Here is a 27458-nt window from a genome sequence, read left to right as displayed (position 1 = left end):
AAACAAATAAACAGATAAACATATAAGTAAACATATGAACAAACCAGACTTAGCTACATCTTGCTCAAACTGATGAGAACTATAGATATAATAAAATAAAGATAAAATCTTGAGGGCAACCAAAAAATTCGACACATTTTATATATATATATATATATATATATATATATATATATATGAAACAAAGATCAAAATTACAGTAAGACATTTTGTCAGAAAATATGAAAACCAAGAGACAATAAAATGACTTCTTTAAACTGCTGAAAGAAAATAAAACTGTCAACCCAGAATTCTACACTCACCAAAAAATACCTTTCAATAATGAAAAATATATTTTTAAATGAAAAAGGCATAGAAGAATTAATTACCAGTAGATCTGCAACATAAAATATATCAAAGGAAGTTGTTTAGGCATAAGGAATGTGATACTAGACAGAAATGGAGAGCTAACAAGGAAATGAAGAGCACTGGACATGATAAAAACAAAGTTGAATATAAAATTATTTTTTAAAGTTTTTAACTGCTCTAAAAAATAACTATCTAAAGCAAAAACAGCAACTCTGTATTCTGTCTTTATAACCTATGTAAAAGTAAAACATATGACAACAATAGGAAAAAAGAACCCACAAACTATTAACATCAGGAATGAATGAGAGAATTATCACTCCAGACCCTAAGACATTAAAAGTTTAAGGGAAGAGTACAAACAAGTCTATATAGATAAATTCAATGTTAAAAACCACAAACTACCAAAACTTATTCAAGAATAATCACATAACTGGGGTGCCTGGGTGGCTCAGTCAGTTAAGTGTCTGCCTTTGGCTGGGGTCATGATGGGATTGAGCTGCACATCAAGTCCCAGGTAGGGCTCCCTGCTCAGCAGGGTGTCTGCTTTCCCTCTCCTTCTACCCCTTCCCCTCCCCCTGCTCGTGCTCTCACTCTTGCTCTCTCTCAAAGAAATAAATAAAATCTTAAAAAAAAAAAGAATCATATAACCAAAATATCCCATCTCTATTAAACTTATTTGTCATTGAAAACCTTTTAAACAAAAGAAAACTTTCTGTGGTGTAAAAGAAAGCTGCTTGGAAGAAGGTGGCTAAGTTCTGCCTAGGTTTCACTTATTCATTGTTCAATTTGGAAATGCTGTTCAAAAGATAAATCTGAACCTGCTTCACTTCAGTACACTCAGAAAGAGATATGGAATATTTTGTAATATTAAAAAAACTGACATCAAGAAAACATGTACTTGAACAAAACTATTTCTACATACATCCATTAGACTGCCCAGTAAATAACATTTATAGGATAACCCCAAGTGTTTTATTCAGAGTGCCTGTTTAAGACAGCTAAAACACATTTAATATATATTCAAAATACTCCTTTTTTAAAAATGATTCATTTATTTATTTATCTTAGAGAAAGCATGCAAGTGGGGGGAGGGGCAGAGGGAGAGACTCTCAAGTAGACTCCCTGTTGAGCGAGGAGCTCTACAAGGGGCTCAATCTCATGATCCATGAGATCATGACCTGAACAGAGAAATCAAGCATCAGATGCTTAACCAACGGAGCCACCCAGCGACCCCAGAATATTTCTATTTTAAGTATTAGTTAAACCTTTCTGACAGTCCCAGAAAATAAAATCATCTGGAAAGATTAATTTTCCAATGTGTCAACTGTTTGACATTTATTGATTTCAGGATTTTTAAATCATAAATTTATCTCCATTAACTCACTAGTTGAACTAAATAACAGGCAAGTGAAATATATGATGCTTTTGTAAAAACAAAAACACCTTAGAATTTTGCTTAGGGTTAGATATTTTTATATCTAATGACAACAAACAAATCTCAATTTTTTTCCTGATAACATGCCAATAATTGTTATTATACACAATGAATTGAAATGTTTAAAAAATTAAACCAGTAATACTTTCAAATATATAAGCCTTTAAGGTACAAGTAAAACAAAATTTACCTCAGACACAGGTTCTTGTTCCTTAGTGGGAGCTTCATTTTTTAATCTTGAAAACAAAATAATTATTGAATACTTTATTTTATATTTACAATGGAAAATATGAAACAGTTCTTTTCTGCATGCTTAAAATAATTAAAATGTAAATTTAAACTAATATAGATTTGTAAATGACCTTTAAAATATTTTAGGGAAAAGTAAAATGCACAAAAATAAACAGTAGATTCAATAAATGTGCTAAAGAAATCAATACAGGCATGTATTTCCTTCTTTTCTGAAAATAAGAGCACTTAAAAATTTTTCTCTATGTTAAATACAATTATAAATAAAAGACATACATTAGTAAACCGTTTCAAAAAAAGAATTACTTTTTAAAAATAAAAGCAGGTTATATGCTTCATATATATAATATGCATAAGTATTTACTATTATAGGGCTTAAAAAGTGAGAGAAGAGAAATTTTATCTGTTGTGAAATTCAATATAATGCTATTTCAATATTTATTACAATTAAGGTAGCAAAATCACAGAAATAATTTATAATTCTGAAGGATACAGTCTCTTAAGAGCATAGCTACCATAAGCATAGCTCAAATATTAACTACAATTTTTTTAAACTTGGTTTCTGAAAATAGAAAAATTGTAACATTACATTAAGAAAGGCATATGCCATCTTTAAAATAATTTCATATAAAAGCTAGCTTTTATATCTTTTATATCTTTTAGAAACTGCTGATAACTAAATATTATTTACTGACATTATATATTAAACTCAATTTTAAACTACGTTAAGTACCTACCTGATTTGAAATGCCATTAATAGTTAAGTGATTCATTACTTTATGAAGGCTTAGAGCTATACTTAAAGATTAATATATTTAATATAAGCAACAACTATACTGACTTAAATTTCACGCACAAAAATGAAGACATATAGGATAGAAACGTCAATTATCCTAAAAGCTACTCTCATGGTTAGTCAAAATATGGAGTTGGCAATCTTCTTTATCCATTCTCCTAGGGAACACTAAAAATTTGGTCTATAAGAGCTAATGCTTTACTAGATATTAATAATAATTTGTGTAAAATTACTTATCTATATTTTAGTGATTACATGAAATTGCAAAAGATTTAAAATAGAGTGTGTCATTTTTTGTTCTTTTATTATATTGGTAGTGTATTACAATAATTTACAACTAACTTACTAAACAAATTTAAATGAATAAAACTTGCAGAAATATTGACAAAATGCATAAATGTCAATCATTTTGGAGGTTAAAGATTTGGTAATTCTTTTAAATGTTTAATTGTGAACAATATTCATAAAGATGAAACTTCACGTTAGTCTTTAATGATTTATACAGGAAAATGATAGTCTTAAGAATAACATGTATAAAGTTGTATGAAAACATGAAAAATTAGTGTGAAGAAACAAAAAGATATTGGATTAATGAAGTTTTGAAATAAATTTGTATATTACAACTGATCTTTATTTCTAAGCAGTTAATAATTTTAAACTCAATTTGAACAACTGAAACAAACTGATCAAAAGGAAGTTTAAAAACATTTTATAAAAGAATTTCCCTCTCAGTTACTGTTCAAAATATTATCAAAGATCAACCTTACATTCTTAGAAAAGAAACATTACCATGCTAATCATTTTCACATATGGCTGTTCTAATAAACTGATTTTATGCAACAATTAAAATGAAAACTATTAAGCATGTGTTACTATTACTGCTGATATTTCAATTGGAGAAACTATGTCCTCTTACTATCTCTGCAAGAGAGCTTAGTGACAGTTTTTTATTACTCTTCATCTTACTAAGAAACTGGTGGATGAGAACAAAGTAAGTTATTGAAATAATTAGCACTAAGAGGCCTATGATCCCAATCTTATTTTGGGGCTTTAACCATACTCGTATTCTGTTTATGGAACAGAATTATAATAACCAGTGAAATATTTAAGGAAACAAATATTTTAAAAATTCAAAAAGTACACTATAGAAAATTCCACTGAGAAAAAAATTCACTGAGTTAATTCATCATTAAAATGTACACTACATTTTTGTAACTAGAAAAGCATAATTTAAGATTAACAAATTAAAACAAAAAGATGAACAAATTTTAACACAACTACCAACACATCATTAACACTAATTGGAAAAAAAAAGTGTTCTTACCTGTAATTCTTATTCATTAAAGATACCTGCTGAAATAGTCATCATTTGAGATATTCAATTGCTTGGTAGAAGACAGTGAAATTTGCTAAGCTCAAAGTTCTGAGCTAAAGACCTGCTATTAGATAATTACACTTTTCACCTGTAAATGTTGCAATAATTTTTAATAGAAAAATGTAGTACAACATTTAAAACAAACACTAAAAGTTCAGTGTAAAGAAAACAGAAAGATTGGTGATCAATTTCAAAATGACTACAGATCAAGATTGCAAATAAATTACTTTTCTTCTGTATATGAACCTGCTGAAACATCTTTCTGATAAAGGATAATCCTTTCCCTCTAAAGTTTAAAATAAATGTCCCTTCTTGCATTTTTCTGCAGGTCACATAACTAATCCAAGGCTACATGTAAAATAAATATTCTGGGTTAATTACATTAGTCTGTTCTTTTGAGGTTTCATTCATACTATATACATACCATGGGGTAAAGGGAAAAGCTATAAAGGGAAAATCATTCAGATTCGTTTTAGCCAGGCCATATTCTTTCCTTTTAACAACAATTTAAAAGCCCAAAATTTCAACGTTGATTTTTTTTTTGTAATCTTCAATTTAAGATATTTGTAAGCATACTAAAAAAGATGAAAAGAAGTTGTATAAGCCAGTAGGAAAGCCAATCAGTTCTTAACATCTTCCACTTAGATATTCAAGATTAAATTTGATAGTAATCATGAGACTAATAAATTACAGTAAAACATCTAGTGTACCATTTCTGATCATCTGTTCTGAGAGGAGTTAATAGATACGTGGAAAGGGTAACTGAGCTAAACATTTACTGGGTTGCACATACATCAGGTACTGTGCTAAGAGTTCTAGTCCAAAGTTAAGACACAGTCCCTCCTATCAAGGAGTTCATCATCAAGGAAACATATTGAAGCAAATGTTTATGGAATTGTGAAAAGTGTTAAAAAAAAAAAAAAGACATCTACATGATGGAATGGCTGTACAAAAGACTGAGCCACTACAAAAGGGAAAGACGCAAGGAAGCAGTGAAGATACTACAGTAAACTTGGTTTTGCAGCAAGAACAGGAGTTGGCAAAGCAGGGGAAGGAGAGTCAAGGCAGAGCAAAAGCAAAGAATTATGAAACAAGACAACAAATGAGAACCTGAGTGGTCTAATATGACTGTAATGTAGGGAACAAAGGAGAGTAGTCAAAAATGCTATTGAGGAGATAGCAAGGGCAACTTCAGGAAAGATACTGATTGCCAGGATATAGTGCTTATGCTAAGAACTTTATTCTAAGGCTAACAGGAAAGTATGATTATGTGCATCTGAAAGAGAAAGGGGAGTATTAGAAGAGGATAAGCTCCACACAGGAAGCCCAGAGAAGAGAGAGTTTTTTAAAAAAATTTTTATTATGTTAATCACCATACATTACATCATTAGTTTTTGATGTAGTGTTCCATGATTCATTGTTTGTGCATAACACCCAGTGCTCCATGCAGAACGTGCCCTCTTTAATACCCATCACCAGGCTAACCCATCCTCCCACCCCCCCTTCCCTCCAGAACCCTCAGTTTGTTTTTCAGAGTCCATCGTCTCATGGTTCGTCTCCCCCTCCGATTTCCCCCCCCCTTCATTCTTCCCCTCCTGCTATCTTTTTTTTTTTCTTAACATATATTGCATTATTTGTTTCAGAGGTACAGATCTGTGATTCAACAGTCTTGCACAATTCACAACGCTCACCATAGCACAGAGAAGAGATAGTTAATGACTATCTCAAGTAAAGCAGAAGCAGTGTCAGTGGGGAAGAGGAAGGTTTAGGGAGATGATAAACAAGGTAAATCAACAGAATATAAGTACCAACTGGACAAAGAACATTCAATAGAAATATTTACCACTCAGTCTTGTTATTCTCATCTTTAAGGAAAAATCCCAACCATTACTTCTGAACAGATAACCCCAGAGTCATCATCTGGAGCTTTACTCCTCCATTTTTATTACTACTGATTTCAATCAGTCAGCAATTCAATTCAGAAATATCACAGTAATATACTGTGATTCTAATATAGAATTAGACTTGAGTCCTAAGAGATCGTCCAACTGCCCCCATCTTGTAGACGAGAAAAATCTGAGGCCTAAAAATGCTAAAGTAATACATCTATTAAGCAGCAGAACCAGGATTAAAAGTGATGGCTCTATTTCAAATTTCCACTGCACTGCTTCACAGCCAATTCCTTTCCTGTGAATCAGGCTCCCTCATAATCATGCCAGGAAAAGTGAAAAAGCTTAACTGATCTCTCTGCCTCTGGATATTTTCCACTCTCAAACATGCTGAGCATCACTGCCAAATTAATCTTACTAATAGACCAATCCATGCCATTGTTTGCTGAAAATGTCCTATTGCCCATACATCATAGAGCTATTGTTCTAAGTTTGGAAAGCTAGATTCTGGTCCCAATGCTACAGGTGTGTCAGTTGCTGCCTACCCTCCTGTGAAAACACACTGAAGCTCAGTCCCATCTAGTTCCTCAGCCAATCATAACAAGGCAGGAAGTACATTAGTAAGCACAAGTACAACCAGGAAACAATACAGTACAGTTTGTATTAGTTTACTCTCTGACAACAGATGGCTATAATTGAAATTGAGGCTCCCCACCTGAAAGCTATGTAATCATGAGCAAATTACTTATCTGTACCTCAGTTGACTTAATATCCATAATTTGGGACAATAACAGCGTGTATCTCATTAGTTTGTGAGAATTAAATGAATGAATAAATACAAAACAGAAGAGTGTCTGGCAAATTACATGTGCTCAATAAATGTTAGTTATTATTACTGACATGGGTAGAGTTGGGAATCAACGTTACCGTCCAGAATACTTGAGAGTGTACCACACAAGCTCTTAAGCCTATTACAACTTAAATATCGTCCATATTTTGAGATCTTCCTGCAATACTTCCCCCAACCCCCAAACACAATCCATTAGACATTAATTTTGATTGCTGGTCCACTCCTGTTAGGACCAGCCCTATTTGCTCTCATACAAAATTACCCATTTCTGAACGCCTAGGTATGATCTAAAGTTAGGCAAGATGGGTAAAAAAATCATTCTAGATAGACAGAAGAACTAATTAGAGACAAGGAATCAAGAGAAACAAAATATTTGTGTGTGAAAATGTGAAGCAGAAAAAAATAAGACCATCAGTGGAGGCAGAAGATTTTGATGCCAGACTAGGGCTCTATTTTGTTATTTTATTGGCAATGTTGAATTAGCCCTGGATATTTAATTTATAACATACAAGCAATTACTATAAGGACCAGAAGACTGAAAAAATGGTAGTAACCTTAGAATCCCTGTCAGAAGTTGGTACGGTGTGCCCTAAATGAAGGACTACACTGAAGTTTCATTTGTCTTTCCATTTCACTGTCTCCCATCATTCTCTGCTTAACAGATATCAAAGAGAGAAGTCCAAACTGCCAGAAACCACCATATTTTGACACACAGCTCCTACCTACTGTCTTGCAATATATACCAGGGACAAACATGTTGTATCCACTTTGAAAAGGAAAAACTATTTTAGAATTGCTCAAGATCTGGTTTGATTAATGTCTGTGGTAGAATGAGAGAAATCCAAGGGCAGGATCTCTCATTATCTCCAATCCCAGTTACATTTCAAAAGTTTAGAAAAGGGAACCACAAAAGACCCTGAATGAAGAGCCAAAGCTATCTTGAGAAAGAACAAAGCTGGAGGTAATCACAATTCCAGACTGCAAGATATATTACAAAGCTCTAGTAACCAAAATGCTATTGGTATTGGCACAAAAAGAGACACATAAATCAATGGATCAGAAAATTCAGCCTAGAAATAAACCCATGCTTATAAGGACAATTAATCTATGACAGAGGAGACAAGAATATACAATGGGGAAAAGACAGTCTCTTCAATAAACAGTGCTGGGAAAACTGGACAGCTACATGCAAAAGAATGAAACTGGACGACTTTCTTACACTATACAGAAAAATAAATTCAAAATGGATTAAAGACCTAACTGTGAAGGAAAAATAAAATAAGATGAAAAGTGAGAGGGAGGCAAACCATAAGAGATGCTGAAACTCAAGGAAACAAACTGAGGCGTGATGGGCATTAAGGAGGGCACTTGATGTAATGAGCACTAGGTATATGCAACTGATGAATCACTAAATTCTACCTATTAAATTAAAAAAAAAAAAAGACCTGTGAGATCCCAAACCATATAAAACCCTTAAAAGAACACAAGCAGTAATTTCTCTGACATTGGCTGTTGCAATATTTTTCTGGATAGGTCTCCTTTGGCAAGGGAAACAAAAGCAAAAATAAACAATTGGGGCTCTATTAAAATAAAAAGCGAAGTGAAGGAAACTACCAACAATAACAAAAAAGGCAACCTACTCAATCGGAGAAAATATTTACAAATGATGTATCTGGCAAAAGGTTAATATTCAAAATATATAAATAACTTACACAACTCAACACAAACAAAATAATCCAATTAAAAAATGGGCAAAGGACCTGAACAGACATTTTTCCAAAGCCGACATACAGATGGCAGTCACATAAAAAGATGTTCAATATCACTCCTCATCAGGGCAATGCAAACCAAAACCACAATGAGATATCACCTTAACACCTGTCATAATGGCTAAAACCAAAAAGAGAAGAAAGAATAAGTATTGATGTGCAGGAAAAAAGGGACCCTTGTGCACTGTTGGTGGGAATATAAATTGGTACAGTCACTGTGGAAAACAGTATGGAGGTTCCTCAAAATACTAAAATGAGAATTACCACATGATCCAATAATTTCACTACTGGCTATTTACCCAAACAAAAACATTATTTAAAAAGATGTATGTATCCCTATGTTCATTGGGCATAATTTACAACAGCCAAGATATGGAAGCAAACCAAGTATCCACCAATATAGAATGGATAATGAAGAAGTTTTACATATATATATATATATATAAACTTTTTTTTAAAATAAATTTTATATATATATATATATAAAACTTGTACATATATACATACATATATAAACAACAGAATACTACACAGCCATAAAGAAGGATGAAATTTTGCCATCTGTGACAACATGGATGGACCTAAAAGGCATTATGCTAAGTGAAGTAAGTCAGAGAAAGACAAATACTGTATGATTTCACTCATATGTGGAATCTAAAAAACAAATGAACAAACCAGCAAAAAGCAGAATCAGACCTATACAGAGAACAAACTAACAGTTGCCAGAGGGGTATGGGATGGGGAATGGGCAAAATGGGTGAAGGGGAGTGAAGATCCAGGCTTCCAGTTATGGAAGGAATAAGTCATGGTAATAAAAGGCACAGCACGGAGAATGCAGCCAATGATACTGCAGCAGTGCTGTCTGGTGACAGCTGGAAGCTGCAGCGGTGGTGAGCACAGCGTAACATGCAGAGAAGTTGAATCACCACATGTTGTACACCTGAAACTAATGCAACATTGTGTGTCAACTATACCCAAATAAGATTTTTTTTAGTTTAGAGAAGGAAACAAGCCCCAAATAAATTCTGTGAATCTCACAGATGTTTTCTTTTTTTCCTGTTAAATCAAATATATGAAATGAAGACATTGACCATTTTGAATACTTAAGACTCTCCAACTTAGATTATGTCCAGAATGAATAATTCCTTCAAATAATTTCAGAATTTCACAGGGAAATAATGGAATGACTTCTGACATATTCTTCAATGATCATAGTATTCAATGGAAGTAAACATTATTTATTTATTTATTAATTTTTTTTTTTAAGATTTTATTTATTTGACAGAGCTCTCTCTGACACAGCGAGAGAGGGAACACAAGCAGCGGGAGTGGGAGAAGGAGAAGCAGGCTTCCCGCGGAGCAAGGAGCCCGATGTGGGGCTCGATCCCAGGACCCTGGGATCATGACCTGAGCCGAAGGCAGACGCTTAACGACTGAGCCACCCAGGCGCCCCGGAAGTAAACATTTTTAAAGAGAAATAGTATTCTTAAACATAAAACGTATTAAAAAGGTTGCCATTCTACTTCTGAAAGAGGTTACTTACTCCTTGCATTTATGAAAGATAATTAATGACTTACTGGTATAGTTTAGAGTGGTATAATAGTGATATTTCTCTTAGGGAACAAGTCCAGATTCTCTACTGGTATAGCATTTCACAAAAATCACATAATGTAATATATACATGGTATTAGTGGTTTAACTCATTGTGAAATCAGTGTACTGTGTGGCCCTGTGAAGATGTGGATTCAGTGTCTACAATTCTGACTGCCTTATTCTGTAATTACTCTGATGACATGAACCATGTCTTACTCATATTTCCATTTCCAGCACTTGATACAGAGTCTTGCACACAAAGGGCAAGGAATCAATGTTCCGGGTCAAGGGATATATGGAAGGGTTATTTACATTATACTATTCAAGAGCCATGCAGTTACAACTGGTGCTAAGTATAAAACTCAGTAGCCATTCTGAAATAAGACAGAAGAACTCATTTTCAAGGAAAGTCAGTTTTGTTTCCATTTCTTCCTAGTACTCTTTAAATTAAGGGTATTTAACAAAATATAACAAACATTTTTATTTGTAAAATATTCTACATTTTTAAAATCTTCTAAACAATAGTGTAAAGATTATCAGAGAGCGCATGCATGCATGCAAGTAAGTGGGGAAGAGGCAGAGGGAGAGAAGGAATCTTAAGCAGGCTCCATGCCCAGTGCGGAGCCTGACATGGAGCTCGATCTCACGACCCTGAGACCATCACCTGAGCCGAAATCAAGAGTCAGAAGCTTAACTGACAGCCACCCAGGTGTCCCAAGATTATTTTTAATTTCATTTCACAAATGAAGAAACTGAAGTAATTTGAACATAAAGTTAGTAAGAGAGAGGAGTCTTGAACTGATATTTTGACTTCAGGCAGTGCCCTTCCATTGTACTTTGCTTAGAGCAAACTTGGAGCTAAGTGAGAGAACTAGATCAACTTTTAAAATCACTTCAAATTGTGGCTTTGGGGACATTTGATTCAATCAATAAAAGAGACAACTGGTTTAGTAGCCCAGTTTTCCAAGTTTGAGACTTTATGGATTTACCATGGACTCATACTTTCAAGATATGTTAGAGGGAAATATCTTTCTAACCTGAACTTTCTGTCAAGAAAATTAACCTTGCATAGGGACAGATGGAACATACCACAACATCATAAAGGCCATATATGAAAGACCCACAGCTAATATCATCCTCAATGGGGAAAAACTGAAAGCCTTTCCCTTACAGACAGGAACAAGACAAGAATGTCCACTTTCACCATTACTGTTTAACATAGTACCGGAAGTCTCAGCCTCAACAATCAGGCAAAAAGAAATAGAAGGCATCCAAATTGGCAAGGAAGAAATCAAAATTTCACTATTTGTAGACAACATGATACTCAATATAGAAAACCTGAAAGACTCCACCAAAAAATTGCTAGAACTTGATTCAATACATGAATTCAGCAAAGTCTCAGGATATAAAATCACCGTACAAAAATGCTGCATTTCTATACACCAATAACAAAGCAGAAAAAGAAATTGCATTTGCAATTGCACCAAAAACAATAAGATACCTAGGAATAAACCTAACTAAAGAGGTAAAAGATCTGTACTCAGAAAACTATAAAACACTGATGAAAGAAGTTGAAGAGGACACAAAGAAATGGAAAAACCTTCCATGCTCATGAATTGGAAAAACAAACATTGTTACAATGTCTATACTATCCAAAGCAATCCATACCTTTAATGCAATTCCTATCAAAATACTGATAGCAATTTTCAGAGAGCTAGAACAATCCTAAAATTTGTATGGAACCACAAAAGACCCCGAACAGCTAAACCAATCTTGAAAAAGAAAACCAAAGCTGGCGGTATCACAATTCCAGATTTCAAGCTATATTACAAAGAAAGCTGTAGTCATCAAGACAGTATGGTACTGGCACAAAAACAGACAGATCAATGGAACAGAAGAGAAAACTCAGAAATGGATCCACAGCTATATGGTCAATTCATCTCCAACAAAGCAGGGAAGAATATCCACTGGAAAAAAGTTTCTTCAACAAATGGTGTTGGGAAAACTGGCAGCAACATGCAGAAGAATGAAACCAGACCACTTTGTTACACCATACACAAAAATAAATTCAAAATGGATGAAAGACCTACATGTGAGACAGAAAATCATAAAAATCCTAGAGAACACAGGCAGCAACCTCTTTGACCCCGGCTGTAGCAACTTACTAGACATGTCGCCAGAGGCAAGCAAAAATGAACTATTGGGACTTCCCCAAAATAAAAAACTTTCTGCACAGTGAAGGAAACAACAAAACTAAAAGTCAGCCTATAAAATGGGTGAAGATATTTGTAAATGACATATCTGATAAAAGGTTAGTATCCAAAATCTATAAGGAACTTATCAAACTCAACACCCATATAAGCAAATAATCCAATTAAGAAATGAGCCGAAGGCATGAACAGACGTTTTTCCAAAGAAGACATCCAGATGGCCAAAAGACACACGAAAAGATGCTCAACATCATTCATCATCAGGGAAGTATAAATCAAAACCAAGATGAGCTATCACCTCACACCTGTCAGAATGGCTAAAGTTAACAACACAAGAAACAATAGGTGTTGGCGAGAATGTAGAGAAAGGGGAACCCTTTTACACTGTTGGTGGGAATGCAAGCTGGTACAGCCACTCTGGAGAACAGTATGGAGGTTCCCCAAAAAGTTAAAAATAGAACTACCCTACCATCCAGCAATTGTACTACCAGGTATTTACCCAGAGGATACAAAAATACAGATTTGAAGGGCACATGCACCCTAATGTTTATAGCAGCATTATCAATAATAGTCAAATTATGAAGAGAGCCCAAATGTCCATCAGCTGATGAATGGATAAAGAAGATGGACATATATACAATGGAATATTGCTCAGCCATCAAAAAGAATATAATCTTGCCATTTGCAATGATGTGGATGGAGCTAGAGTGTATTATGCTAAGTGAATGAGTCAGGCAAAGACAAATACCATATGAATTCACTCATATGTGGAATGTAAGAAAGAAATCAAGTGAACAAATGGGAAGGGAGAAAAGAGAGAGGGAAACAAACCATAAGAGACTCTTAACAGTAGAGAACAGAGGGTTAATGAAGGGAGGTGGGGGGGGATGGGCGAGATGGGTGATGGATATTAAAGAGGGCACTTGTGATGAGCACTGGGTGTTGCATGTAAGTGATGAATCACACAATTCTACTCCTGAAACCAATATTGCACTGTATGTGAACTAAAATTTAAATAAATTTTTTTAAAAAGAAAAAGGGAAAGAAAATTAACCTTGCAAAACCTAAAATTTTACTTCTATTCTATGTTACAATTAATATACCCAGATAGATGTACTGGAGAAGATAGAGGAAGAAAAAAATAGAAATAAGGGTGAAACAAATAGGAAAGTACAATTCCATGATTGAATTATGATCTAACATCTGAGAAAAGCAAATTTTTAAATCATTTCAAAGGTCTACAAAAGGAACAGCCACTTTACTACTGCTAACTGGCACCATTACACATTTCCACAAGCCTCGTAATATTGACTAAGTAGCCAGGAAATGAATGCCTGGCAATAATTTTAAAAGTTTTCTTTAAAAAGGGGATTCTACAAGCTCAAAGGAATGTTTTCCTCCTAAAAAGGGGATTCTATAAGCTCAGAGGAATGTTTTCCTCCTCAGCAGAGAGCATTACGCACTAGTTTCCAACAAGGGTGCTGTTTCATAGTCCCTAGACCAGAAGAGTCAGAACTACACTCGATCTGACGCTGGAGAATTATACCCAACGCATGCGACTGAAGCACTGCAGTGAAGAGCCGTCCGCGTGGCAGTCTGCAGGAATGGACTGCGCCACCTGGGAACTGTAAGCCCAAATTACCAACAGCTACGGTGCAGCTGGGTGGCACTAAAACTCTCCCTGACGAGAAGCTGCCACGGACAGGCCATTGCCAGGGTCTTCTGCCATCAGCGGTAGCAGGAACTGCGGTACGAACAGCAGCAGTGGCAGCAACAGCGGGGGCAGTAACGGGAAGAGCCGTGATAGCAGTAGTTGCACCGGCAGCAATAGCTGGAGCAGCCACAGCAACAACATGGCGTTTATTAAGTACTTTTTGGCAGGCCGGTGCTAAGGAATTTTAATTAAATATTTAACTAAAGAACTTCAATTATTTGTTAATGATTTAACCATCCCCAGTCTCTATTTCTTACAACCACCCTGCAAGGACTTCTTATAATGAGACCTTTCACTGATGAGGAAGCTGAGGCTCAACAAGCTGGTTAGACACCCAGCTAGGATTTAAACCTAGGACTGCCTTATTTCAAAGCTGCACTTCTTTCACGACACCACACTTCAGAGTGGTAGGGAGACAGATTTTTTTTCAGTGTGGAGGATTAAAAACAGTAGGTTCCTATATTTCAAGAAGTGATGCAGAAAAGGAGATGTCACAGTAGCTTCTCCAAGTTTGCAGAGGAGAGTAAACTCAGGTAGTCAAATACCAAAATGACTAAAGTGAGGCTGCAGAAGGATCTCAAAATCAGAGATGTGGACAGAAAATATGAGAAGAGCCATAGTGTAGTCAGTATAAGGCAGTATAATTAGGGGGAAAAGACAGCTATGACTAAAGTGAACCTAGGAGGATTCATAGACATTCTCTAACAGTAGAAGTTTGGTAAGCTTTAGATACCAAAAATCTAATGGTATTACTTATGTTTGCTTCAACAGTAACTCCAAAACACACACACACACACACACACACACACTGGGCTAGAAAAAGAAAGTTAACACAAGTGATCTGTGAAATGGTACTGGAAGCTCAGATTGAAAATTGAAGTTATTCTAATGAAGATGAATAAAATACAGGCAGAAATAAAATCATGAAGAGTAGTAACGTAACAGTAGTAACAACGATAACCTTACATGTGTATAGCACTTCCTATGTGCCAACTACTTTCTAAGTACTATATGCATATACTAACTCATTTAATTCCCTAACGCTTTATGAGCAAGCATTGTTGTTAACTGTGTTTTACAAATGAGGAATGGGGCACAGACATCTGGTAACCTACCCGAGGTCACACACACCCTAGTAAACAGCAGGGTAGGAACTCCACACTAAGCAATCAACTGTAGAGCCTGTGCTATTCAACCACTGTCCCTTTAGCACTCTGAGAGGGTTTAATGTAGAGCTGGGTATAAAAACTCCTCATCCTAGTATCAAGGAAGACCTCTTGACACTGTTTAAGCAAGAAGGAAAACTTTACAATGTAAGAAACTCCTTAACAGATAATAAAAGACTGGAAAAAGTAATAGTCTCAAGAAAAGTAAGTGGGTATACTGATGAACTAAGCATAAGGAGTGACAAAGAGAAGCTACAAATAAATATGAGAGATTCTTAAACATCTTAGTGTGAAATCATTAAAGGTAACCATACCCTCCAAAAAAAAAAAAAAAAAACAAACAAAAAAAGCCCCTTGCTGCTATATTCAGAGGCAGAATAAGCTAATAACTGGTCTGTCCTTGTTATGTATTTCTTAGATTTTATAAATAGAGGATATCATTTTATTTCTGTAATTTCTAAAAAGATATGTACATTGCTAGCAACCAGTTATAAACTCTACCTTACAAAGATTCATAAACGTGAATGAAATGTCTAGGAGTCCATCTTCTTTAACACCTTACACAACTACTTTTTATTCCCCAATTCAGAGAATCCAAAGAATGATCCCTCTAGATCAGCATTCTACATACTTATTGTATGAAAATTAATGTCAAAAAGTTAATAAGTATTGAAGGAAAAAAAACTCCAGGGTCAAATAAATATACTAGTTGATACAGCCCACATCTAGCAGGAAAGATCCTATATTAAAGAATCTATTTAATTTTAACTTGCATTTCCTAAACTTATTTGACCACGGAAACTTTCCCCCCAGTTTATGAATTACGGACACACTAGTTCCACAATTCAGTTTGGGAAACAATGACCTAGTTACTTTCTTTTGTAAAAATATAAGAGAATTACTTTTATGAGAGTACATGTAGGGAGTTAAAGGTGTTGGGAGTAATGTTGACATTTGGTTTTCTTAAGGTCAAAAGTCTCTGCTACCAGAGATAAGGATATGTGGCACTCTGTACTCATCTCCTAAGAACAAATTTTAACATGTATGTATGACCAATATTGAATAAAGAATCCCAGAACTCTACAACATGTCTGCACTCATATTTTACAAAAAGGAAACCACCACTCCCCCGGTTTTCCTTTTATATCACTGGCCACCCCCTCTTAGTTTCCTCTGCCAATACCTTTTCATCTCCCTAACCCTCTATTGTCAGATTCCCCAGAGCTCAATCTGTGGACCTTACCTTCTCTCTATCTCTACTGTGTCCCTTGGTAATCTCATACAGTTCCACGACTTTTTTTAATTTAACTTCTGTTTTGAGACAATTTTATATTCACATGTAGTTGTAAGAAATAATAGAGACTCCATGCACCTTTTGTCCAGTTTCTCCCAATGATAACATCTTACAAAATTATAGTACAAAATCATAACCAAGATATTGACAGTGATACACCAATTTTATTCACATTTCTCCGGTGTTACTTGTATTCATTCCCATGACATTTAAAAATGTTCAGTGGTATTTACAGCCTAGAACACTCCCCTCACTTCACATAAGTGAATGACTATGACATCTCCATTTGGATGTCTAACAGGCATCTCAAACTAAAACATGCTCCAAGCCAAAGTCTTCATCTTCCCTTCCAAATTTGTTCTTCCTAGTCTTCCCCATATCAATTAGTATCAATGCCATCTTCCCATTTGCTTAGATTAATAAATATGATGTCACCCTCAACATTTTCTCTATTTCACATTCAAACTATCAACAAATTCAAAATATATCCAAAATCAAACCTCTTATCACCCACACTGCTAGGTGCTTAGCCTAATCCACTGCCATCTCCCACCAGATTATTACAAGAGCCCCCCAACTAATCTCCCTGATTTTGCCCTTGGTCTTCTGTAGTTTATTCTCAAGACAGGGACTAGAGTAATATAAACACTCTTCTCTATTTAAGGTTTTTTGTTGATTGTAGTTTTTACTCAGGTATACAAGACTCCACTATTCAAAAATCCTCTAATGAATGGCTTCTTATCTCAGAGTAAAAGCCAAATTCATACATGGCCCACATTACCTTGCAGGCCCCATCTCCTACTATTCTCTCTTGCTCACTCATTTGTGGCCAACCCAGTCTCCTTGCAGTCCTTCCTTCAGGTCTTTACTCAGATGTCATGTCTCAGTGAGGCCTTCTCTGACCACCAACTCCCACCATGTACTCTTTATCCCCCTTCCCTACTTTTACTCTACAGTATTGACCACAGTCTAACATACTGCATATTTTATTTACTTTTTATTGCCTGTCTTTCAGCACTAAATAAAACATGAGCTCGAGAAGGGCAGAGATTGGCACAAAGTAGATGTTTGAGAAATCACTGAAGAAATAAATGAGGCCCAAAGCAGCAAGGTGTTTTGCCAAAACGTGACAAAAATATGGCAAGAATCCTAAGTCTCTATAGTTTAGGAATCATTTTTTCTAAGAATGGCGATGGATTCAAACTAAATTTCACTTTTTATTTGGTGGTAACCAAAAACACACGTGCATGAAATGACAATTTCTGATCAAGTGAATAAACTTGATGGTAACTCATCAGCACCAAATTAAAATTCAACCAACTGCGTATAATAAGCAAATTTTGTACCAATTGCCTTAAGTGTTTTATTTATACCAACTTTTTAAAAAGGAAGTTATATGTGATAGAACTTTAAGAGTTTAAAATTTAAGAAAATGAACTTGATAATACTCTAAGATAGAGTCCTAGGAAAGAACACAAAGCAGTACTCCTACACTGTGATATCAAGAATGTAGTTTAGAGCTTTAACCAAGGTAGAACAAGGATTTATAAACGAAAAAGAAACTTCTGTTACAAATGGAAAGAAGTTGTTGCTTCTGGGCAAAATTTTAAAATATTTTTAAAACTGGGTAGAAAGAGGGTGAATGACAAAACATCCTAGAAATAAGGAAATAAAGACTAGTATATCACCAGGTCCACTTGCTAAGAAACAAGCCACTTTGGAAGCTTTTGGAAAATCATTCATTTACAGTACTAATTAGTTGGGAAATTTAACACTAGTGGATTGAACTTTTTTTGATTATTATTTGCAAGGAGCACATTACATAACATGCAGTCATCTAAATTGGTGTTAAGTTTCTTTTCTAAGTAAAATTAAAGAAGTTCTGATTTTAGAGTAAAAAACATAATTGAGTCATACTTTCAGAGCCTGCCTGTCCTCACAGCAGGTAAGATTACAAAAGGCATTTTGCTTGTCTTTAAGATTCAAGAAATTGGTATAGTATAGTGACCTTTCAATTGTCCTGGAGGAAAACAGTGTACGGTGCATTAAGTAGATATAGCTTTCAGTTTGTAGGCCAAATAATAATAAGGCCTCCATAAAACAATTAAAGCAATCCTCCTAGTTATATGATAAATCTAGAGCTTTCATATGAATTCTTTATTAGTAAATAATTCCTGAGGCACTTAAACAATACAATTTTTTATTAAAAGAAATTAATAGCATCAAAACTGTTTAGTAGATCTATATTTAATGTAACTAAAATAAACAAATGTCAAATTCTTAAAATATACATATGTATGAGGAGATATATATATGTATGTATGTATATATATATATAAAAATATAAACAACTACATTATTGGTCCCCATAATTTTTAATGTTACCTTTACCCAAAGAGACTACGTTAATGGTTAAGTGGATATTATATATTAGATGTACAAATACGTGACTTTAAAACTTGTTTAAAGGTCTGCAAGAAGAGGTTTTGCCAATTCTTTACACTTTAAAACCCACAATTATTAAGATAATATTGATCATAATAATCCCGAAGTAAGACAGAGGATATAATAATGTCAAATGGTCTGAACAACAGCCAAAATAAAAAGCTATAAATAGGCAGCTATAAGGGAATCCGTAGAGAATTCCAGAGAATCTCTTGGAGTTCTTAACAAAACAAAGCAAACACTAAACAACAGTTTTAAAGAAAAGAATATAAAAATAGACATCATAAAATAGACATCAGTAAATTTGGAGAACATAAAACCAAGTTCAAAATTAAATTTTTTAAAATTCAAAAATCTGAGAATTGGTATTCCTAAAAAACTGGAAAGTTAGTACTGGGTAATATATTTTAAATGATAGAAAAATAACTGCAATTTGGAACATAATTTTAGAGACCTGTTGTTCCAAGGACATGAAAATAACCATGGTTTCCTAACAACCAGAGAGCTTTTGTATTCCTTGGACTGCATTCATGCTAGATGAAGATTAAAAGGCAGCAGCCAAAATGACTATACTTCAACTTGGATGTTGAAGCACTGATCTGATGGGGTTTTCTTGGCCACAAGCGACCCACAAGCTTAAGATCAAGAGCCAAAGCCCCCAGTGGGAAGGTGTGCTCAATTTGGTGGGCCCTGAGACCATCTCTGGCTAAATCATCATCAGCCTGACGGGAGGCCAGCCATGAAGGAAGGGAGTCTCCCCAAAATCTGATTTCTTGAGACCACAACCTACAGCAGGTCCCACAGTCAAATTATTCACATTCCTTGAAAAGAGAGAACAGGCATCAGTTGTGTCCATCGAAGGGGGACACTGTCCAGGTGTACCCTGGACATTTTTTGAAATCTCTGGGCTGCCTCTGCATCTGAAAAATAAGAAAAATAGCACAATGACAGACAACGGATGAGGAAAAAGACAATCATCTGGCCTAAAAACTTAAGACTTATAAGAAATTACGAAAGCAGACAAAACACAAAAAGACAAACAGCCATATCATTTGGAATGTATTATTCTGAAGGCAAGTACAGCAGAGAAAAACACAAATTATTTTAGCAAAGTAAGAAATGACCATAGCAACAAAAGTTATTTTTGGAGAGAGCCAACTGGAAAAAAAACCCAAAACACATGTTAAGATATGTCAACCTGACACAAAGATAAGGTGGAATAAGAATCTAGTCCCATTTGAAGCTGAAAATTGCTGAATAATGAGAGCTAGTGTCATGAACTTGGCTGCTTAACTGCCTTTGTGTAAGAAAACATCTCAGAACTTTGAACTTAGGAAATTCCAACTTGTCTTGCACCAGGTCACGAGCTCCAAAGAGCAGGAACCTATTTCAACAAGCAGCTTTAAAAAAAAAAAAAAAAACTTTAATATTTTTCATTTCTTTTAATGATACATTTTAAAATGCAATAGTGCTAAAATCCATCAAAGTAAAATGCACTGAAGTAAAAATTAAACTTACTCAGAAAGATGTTCAGAAGTTGGGATACAAACAGAAACTGAAATTAGAAGAAAAGTTTTATATTTAAAACAGCACATGAAATATGATGAGTGAGAATAACGATTTAGTAAAGAGCCCATATTGTGGCTGACCAAAAATACTGGAATAAATATCAAAAATCCAAAGTAATACAATTATATATACGTACCTTTCTCTATTACAACTTGACAAGTATGAGTTTCATGTTGACTTAAGTGTGTGGCCATATTATCTAAGCCAGAAACATCAGCTATGAAATCACAATTAAGGCACACTAGAGTAATGCCCCTATAAAAAAAAAAAAAAAAGCAAATAGTATAAAAGAAAAGGTTTTCATCTTTTATAAAAATCCATACATAAGTTCAATGATTATTTTTCTATAATTTGTTTTTTATGTCATAACTGTCACTCCCGTTTTTGTTATAAAACTTGATATAACTGAAATGATTCTCTGGAAAATGGAATAGCCATATTCAAATTATGCTACCATTTATTTACAGAAAGTATTTTTGTTTTATAAACTTTTACTACTCATGCTAAAAACTAGGTGACAGGAGACCTACAGCCCAGCCTTGGCCTCACTAACAACTTGTGTCATTTTAACAAGTCACAATCTATCTGTGCCTCTGTTCATCTGCAAAGCAAGGATATAGTATTAATTCACTCAATATATGTTTACTGAGGCTGTCTTTATATACACTGTACTATTATGTACTATTATACCGCATTGTGATTATAATGATGACCAAAAAATATAGTCTGTGCTCTAACAGAGCTTACAATCTAGTGTTTTATTTAGGTGATGAAAAAATTAGAAGAGAAACGTTAAGGCTTTAAAAAGAGATGATGTTGTAGCTGCCATCAATTGTGTACCATGTGTTAAAGGTTTTCCCATATATTTTTAGTTTAATTCTCACCAAAACTATCCAAGGTTGGCATTATTCTCATTTAACACTGAATTAACTAAAGTAGTTAATTCACTACAGATGTCCAAAGCTTGGTCCTTAGCATATGAACACGGTGAACTGGTCCACTAGCTGAGGCCTAAATTACTTGTTCCTTAACAAAACTCCACTGAGTGCTGCAGTTCCTAAATGAAATCTATAATGATTATAAATTTTAAAAAATGTTTGGAAACAATTCCCAAAGCCGTCAATACTTTTTGTTGAATTCAGGAATAGTTTTTATACTCACTGGATCAGACTGTGTAGCATTTGCTATTTGAAAATATTTAAACATAACTGGCATACAGGATGTAACACTGGCCTTCAGATTCTAATTTAAATTGTTTAAACTTTTGATTTTTTGTTGAAAGGTATTTAAAAATATTATTAACCCTGCAAAAATATGGAAATATTTCAGAGAACTTAGAAAACCACTATATGTTTAATTTATTATATTTACTAGATTAAGCACTTTGGATCTTATGAGTCAAGCATATGAAATGCTGTTTAAAAGAAAATCAAATATATTAAATGTATAAATGATGTTAAGGTATTTAAGGAACTTGAATTGTAAATGTGACTGTTTAAAAAATTTATTCAACTTAAGTGAACTTTATCAAACATTAATTAAAAGTCCTCTTGAAAGTGATTACTAAAATGTACTAGATTTCTAAATGGAATATTTTTAAGTTAAACTTAAAAGCTTAACTTTAATAACTAATTATATAGTCTTCTCTATTAACAAACTGCCCTTGCAGAAACCAAAAGTAGTCTCAATGGTAAGTAGTAGCTAAATTATTATTCCACTAGTCATAGTTACTTGCACCAGGGATGGAATGCCTAACTCATCATGGCTTCACTAAACAAGGATTTGTAAAACTGGGATTTATAATCAAATTTCTTGATCTGGGAAGTTGTGGGAGACTGGGACTAGTATGATCAAGTCACCAATAGAGAAAGCTTGTCTGCACTAAGGAAGGAAAATGGAACCCAGGTCCAGAGAAAATAATAAAGACAAGATCATCCTGCTTCAGCAGGTCAGACTAGAGAGAAGCCATGGTAGTAACTGATGGCTTTGTTTCCCTTATTTGTTCTGGTTGCACCTCTTCCTCCATGAGATTCTTTGAAATCCTGCTTATAAGTGATTTTTGCTTAGGTGAAAAAAAATAGATCATGTAATGTGATCATTGTTACTGTCAACTTATTAACAAAGCATAAATACGGTTTGGAAGTTCATCACATACTTTAAAATTTTAAGTTTTGCCAATATACAAAATACAAACAAGTAACATACTTTAGACTGACTTCTCCCCTGAAGCTCTAGTCTAACAGTGTGCTCTGTATCTACACCTAGACGTCCCATTAGCACATCAAAACTGACCTTCATTAAACTAAAATCATGTACTTCTTCCCCAAATCAACTTCTCCTGACTGATCTTTCTTTTTTTTTTTTTTTAAAGATTTTATTTATTTGACAGAGAGAGAGAGACAGCGAGAGCAGGAACACAAGCAGGGGGAGTGGGAGAGGGAGAAGCAGGCCTCCCGCCGAGCATGGAGCCCGACGTGGGGCTCGATCCCAGGACCCTGGGATCATGACCTGAGCCGAAGGCAGACGCTTAACAACTGAGCCACCCAGGCGCCCCATGACTGATCTTTCTTACGATGTTTCCTCCAATAGTAAAGCTTAAACTACAGTTATCTGTCTCTTCCTTAAAATATTCACTATGGCAAGAATATTATAATATTTATTGAGTACTTATACTGTGCCAGTCTAACAATTTTAGACATATCATTTTATCTAAATATTTTAACAACTTGGGGCAACTGGGTGGCTCAGTTGGTTGAGTGTCTAGCTCTTGGTTTTGGCTGGGGTCATGATCTCATGGGTTGTGGGATGGAGCCCTGCGTGGGGTCTGTACTCAGCGGGGAGTCTGCCTGGGGATTTTCTCCCTCTGCCCCTCCCCCCATTCTTATTCTCTCTCTCAAATAGATAAATCTTTAATAAATAAACACATAAATATTTTAATGACCTAAAAAGGTAGTTGCTATAATTTATCACCTTTTTATAAAGTTTGCTTAGTAAGGGGCGCCTGGGTGGCTCAGTTGGTTAAGTGGCTGCCTTCGGCTCAGGTCATGATCCCGGGGTCCTGGGATTGAGCCCTGCATCGGGCTCCCTGCTCAGCAGAGAGCCTGCTTCTCCCTCTCCCTCTGCCTGCCTCTCTGCCTACTTGTGCTCTCTGTCTGTCAAATAAATAAATAAAATCTTTAAAAAAAAAGTTTGCTTAGTAAACGACCAAGGACACAGAGCTGATAAAGGTCAGGACTAGATTTGAAACTGAGCACTTCGATTCCAGACAGAGCCCATATTCTTAAACATGATGGTATTAATACTGCCTCATCATTTTAACTTAGGCCCTACTAAATTGTTCATAACTACCACAATACTCCTAATCTATAGGATTCATGCATCTATAACTTACCTTGCTATTGAACCTTCATTCAGTATCACTTGATTCTATATAAAATATCAAAGGTTCTCTAATGCTCTCCAAATTAAGTCCAAACTCCTTAACCTTATTTTCAACACTTTCACAATTTAGCTCTAAGCTTAAAACTACTGCTCCAGACTGCAATCTTATTACTATTATCTAAACTTCATGCTCCATCCATTTACTACTAGCCATTCCCTCTGTATGCCTTGTACTTTTTCATTTCTGCACCTTTATTCACGCTATTTCTTTTAACTCAAATGCCTCTGTGCATCTTCTATCAGTATAAACAATGCTCATTCTTTAAAGCCAAGTATATCTAACACCTATGCAGATCATTCCAAGTTATCACCCTCCCCTTTGGAAAAAAGACCCTATTGCGCTTACTAAAGGTCCTCCTTGCTTTATTATAGTTTTATACATTCACCCCTTATCTCCCACCCAATAAACTATACATTCCCTGACGGTTGATACCAAGACTTATTCATCACTGTCATCTTCATAAGACCCGCTATATTATGTACCTGACAGATGTATAATAAATAGCCAAAGAATGAATATTCCATTCAGACAAAAGAGTAATCACAAAAATTATTGTTCTACAATCCTAAGTATGTTATGTCCATTCACAGAAATTGACCAGTTTTTTATTTCAGAACTATTCCAGTTGAAAGAAAAGTATTCCAGATCTTTAAAATCATATAGTTCACTTAAAAAAACACACACATAACTGAGCTTGACAACAGTAAGGTAAAAATCAAACCAAAATCTCATCTTTTGAAAAAAACCTTTTTTTATTCCTATAAAAATTTTCAGTAAAGGCAACATCTAATATAATCTTAATCCATTTCCTTGAATTCAGTAAATGTTTTAGAATTTATACTACTATATTTTTAAAACTAAATCAAAATTTTCTTTCCCTGTGAGCTACTGATCCCTATGAGCTATAGCATAGGTGGGACCTACTGTTCATATAAATAATTTTCAACATATACATTAACTTATTCAACAAATATTTACTGAGTGCCTACCATGTGTCAGGCACTAGTCAATGCCTGGCAGGGACAAAAATCCAAACTACACATATTCTAGTGAGAGGACACAGAAAATTTTAAAAAGTACACAGTATGTCAGATTATGAAAGATGATCTGGATAAAAATGTAGAATAAAAAGGAGATAGGAAGTGCTGGGGTGAAGCACAGGGGAGAAGATACAAGGTAAAATCAAGTGGTCAAGGAAAGGCTCACTCTGATCAGAGTAGCAGCCCAAAGTAGATAAAGGAATACATACAGAAATCTGGGGAACAAGACTAGTCACAGGGACTAATAAGTACAAAGGCCCTGAAACATAGTATCATCCCTTGTTCCACCTTTTTCACTAACTCAAAGCACCAAAACAAGTACTGGCTAACCTTATCTCTATATATTAGCTTAGGACAGCAAAGACACTGATTATTTCAAGTAGCAATGGCAATGTGAACAAAATAAAGAACAACAGAGTCCAAAAAATTCCGAAGAATATTAAGAAAAAATGGTGCTCAGTTGATTCTGAGTTAAGCATGTGGTACAACCAAAGTTAATTATCAATGTCTTTAGAAATATTCATCAATAGTTCTTTCTGCACAGTAAGCAAGTTGTATACTTCTCTTTGATAAAGGAAAAATAAGAATTATTAAGCTACCTAACAATTTCAAGAATTCCAGTGGTTTGAGAAATGTACTTCAAAACTAAAAAAAGTGTTAGTCATTTTACTAGGTATCTTAGATATCTTTTTAATATTCAAATATCGTTGGAGGCCTTATTTTTGTTCTCACTTTACAATATAAATGCATAAAGATATCATCTTGGTACCACTTGTCACCACTGAAACAAATTTAGCAAGAGAATATAGGCTAATCATACCTCTAGTTTAAGGATATAATGAATAGAACTCTCTAACATCCAGTAGCAATCATTTAGATTGGTCTTCCTAACATCAGGTTTTTAAAAAATTAGAACAAACCACAATAAGATATCACTTCATACCCATTAGAATGGCTGTGATCAAAAATAGACAGGGGCGCTTGGGTGGCTCAGTCAGTTAAGCGTCTGCCTTCGGCTCAGGTCATGATCCCAGGGTCCTGGGATTGAGCCCCGCATCAGGCTCCCTGCTCAGTGAGGAGTCTGCGTCTCTCTCTCTCCCTCTGTACCCAACCCCACTCTTGCTATCTCTCTCAAATCAATAAATAAAATCTTAAAAAAAAAACCCAGATAATAACAAGTGTTGGCAAAGATGTAAAGAAACTGAAACCCTCACACACTGCTTGTCAGAATGTAGTGGAGGTACTTTGTAAAACAGTTTGGCAAGTCTTCAAAGGCTCAACATAGAGTTACCATATAACTCAGAAATTCTAATCCTTACACACGTACAAAAGAGAAATGAAAAGACAAGTCCAGACAAAAACTTGTATACAAATGCTTATAGCAGCAATATTCATAATGGCTTCAAAATTAAAATAACCTTAACAGATAAACAAACTATGTTAGATCTATACAATGGGATATTATTCAGCAATAAAAAATGAAGTACTGACATGCTACAACATGGATGAATCTTGAAAATATGCTAAGTGGAAGAAGCCAGTCACAAAGGATACATATTGCATCATTCTGTTTATACGAAACGTCCACAATACATAAATCTATACAAACAAAATTAGATTAGTGGTTGCTTAGGGATGGGAGGAGTTGGGAGGAAATGGGGATGACCGTTAATGGGTACAAGAGTTTCTTTTTGGAGTGATGACAACGTACTAAAATTAACTGTGGTGACGGCTGCACAATTCTGTAAATACACTGAAAACTATGAACTGTACAATTTAAAGGAATGAATTAAATGGTATATGAACTATATCTCAATAAAGATGTCATATATACACAATTTAAGTTAAATAATTTTTCAATATAAAGATTTTAAAAAGATCAACTAGTTACCTGAGATCTTCTGAATGCTTCTTAAAAATACAAAACCTTTTACTTGGACGGTTACTATGAAAGCTGGAGAGACAAAACAGATATTATTAATTTTATTATACAGTAAGTCTTATTAATTTATAGCTTTATTATCAAGTTTGTACTTAAAAGTTTCTAGTTTTACATAAAAGATCATGATATAAATAATAAAATAATGCTTGCCATCCCTGTTTAATTCAATGTTTTATCCTAAATTCCACTTTATCCTTTTATTTTCTAATGACACATATTTCTCTAAGTATATTCTTATAAGATCAGTACCTTACCATTACATAAAAAAAGGAAATACTTAAAATTCTTTTTAAAAAGTAAAGTACCTCAAACTAGTGTTTTTCATCTGTTAA

The 27458-nt window shown here is 34.6% G+C and overlaps 1 protein-coding gene across 11 annotated transcripts in view; it reads right to left on the bottom strand.

Annotated features, from left to right (window-relative positions):
- Nucleotides 1-27458, bottom strand: part of ZNF280D (zinc finger protein 280D) — a 302477-nt gene that overhangs the window by 23283 nt on the left and 251736 nt on the right. For 10 of the 11 annotated variants that reach the window (XM_078079286.1, XM_078079290.1, XM_036107002.2 and 7 more), the window contains 4 exons: nt 27076-27138; nt 20839-20957; nt 20652-20688; nt 1974-2019 (listed from right to left, as the gene is read on the bottom strand). In XM_078079286.1, coding sequence (XP_077935412.1) covers nt 1974-2019; nt 20652-20688; nt 20839-20957; nt 27076-27138 — 265 coding nt within the window. Of the gene's footprint in view, nt 1-1973; nt 2020-18093; nt 20054-20651; nt 20689-20838; nt 20958-27075; nt 27139-27458 lie in introns of those variants that run through there. The other variant, XM_036107001.2, reaches the window with a different exon arrangement.

The sequence above is a fragment of the Halichoerus grypus genome, chromosome 8, assembly GCF_964656455.1.
Source record: "Halichoerus grypus chromosome 8, mHalGry1.hap1.1, whole genome shotgun sequence".
Taxonomy (NCBI): Eukaryota; Metazoa; Chordata; class Mammalia; order Carnivora; family Phocidae; genus Halichoerus; species Halichoerus grypus.
Note: the sequence above shows the minus strand (reverse complement) of the source record. Positions and strands in the feature narration are given on the sequence as shown.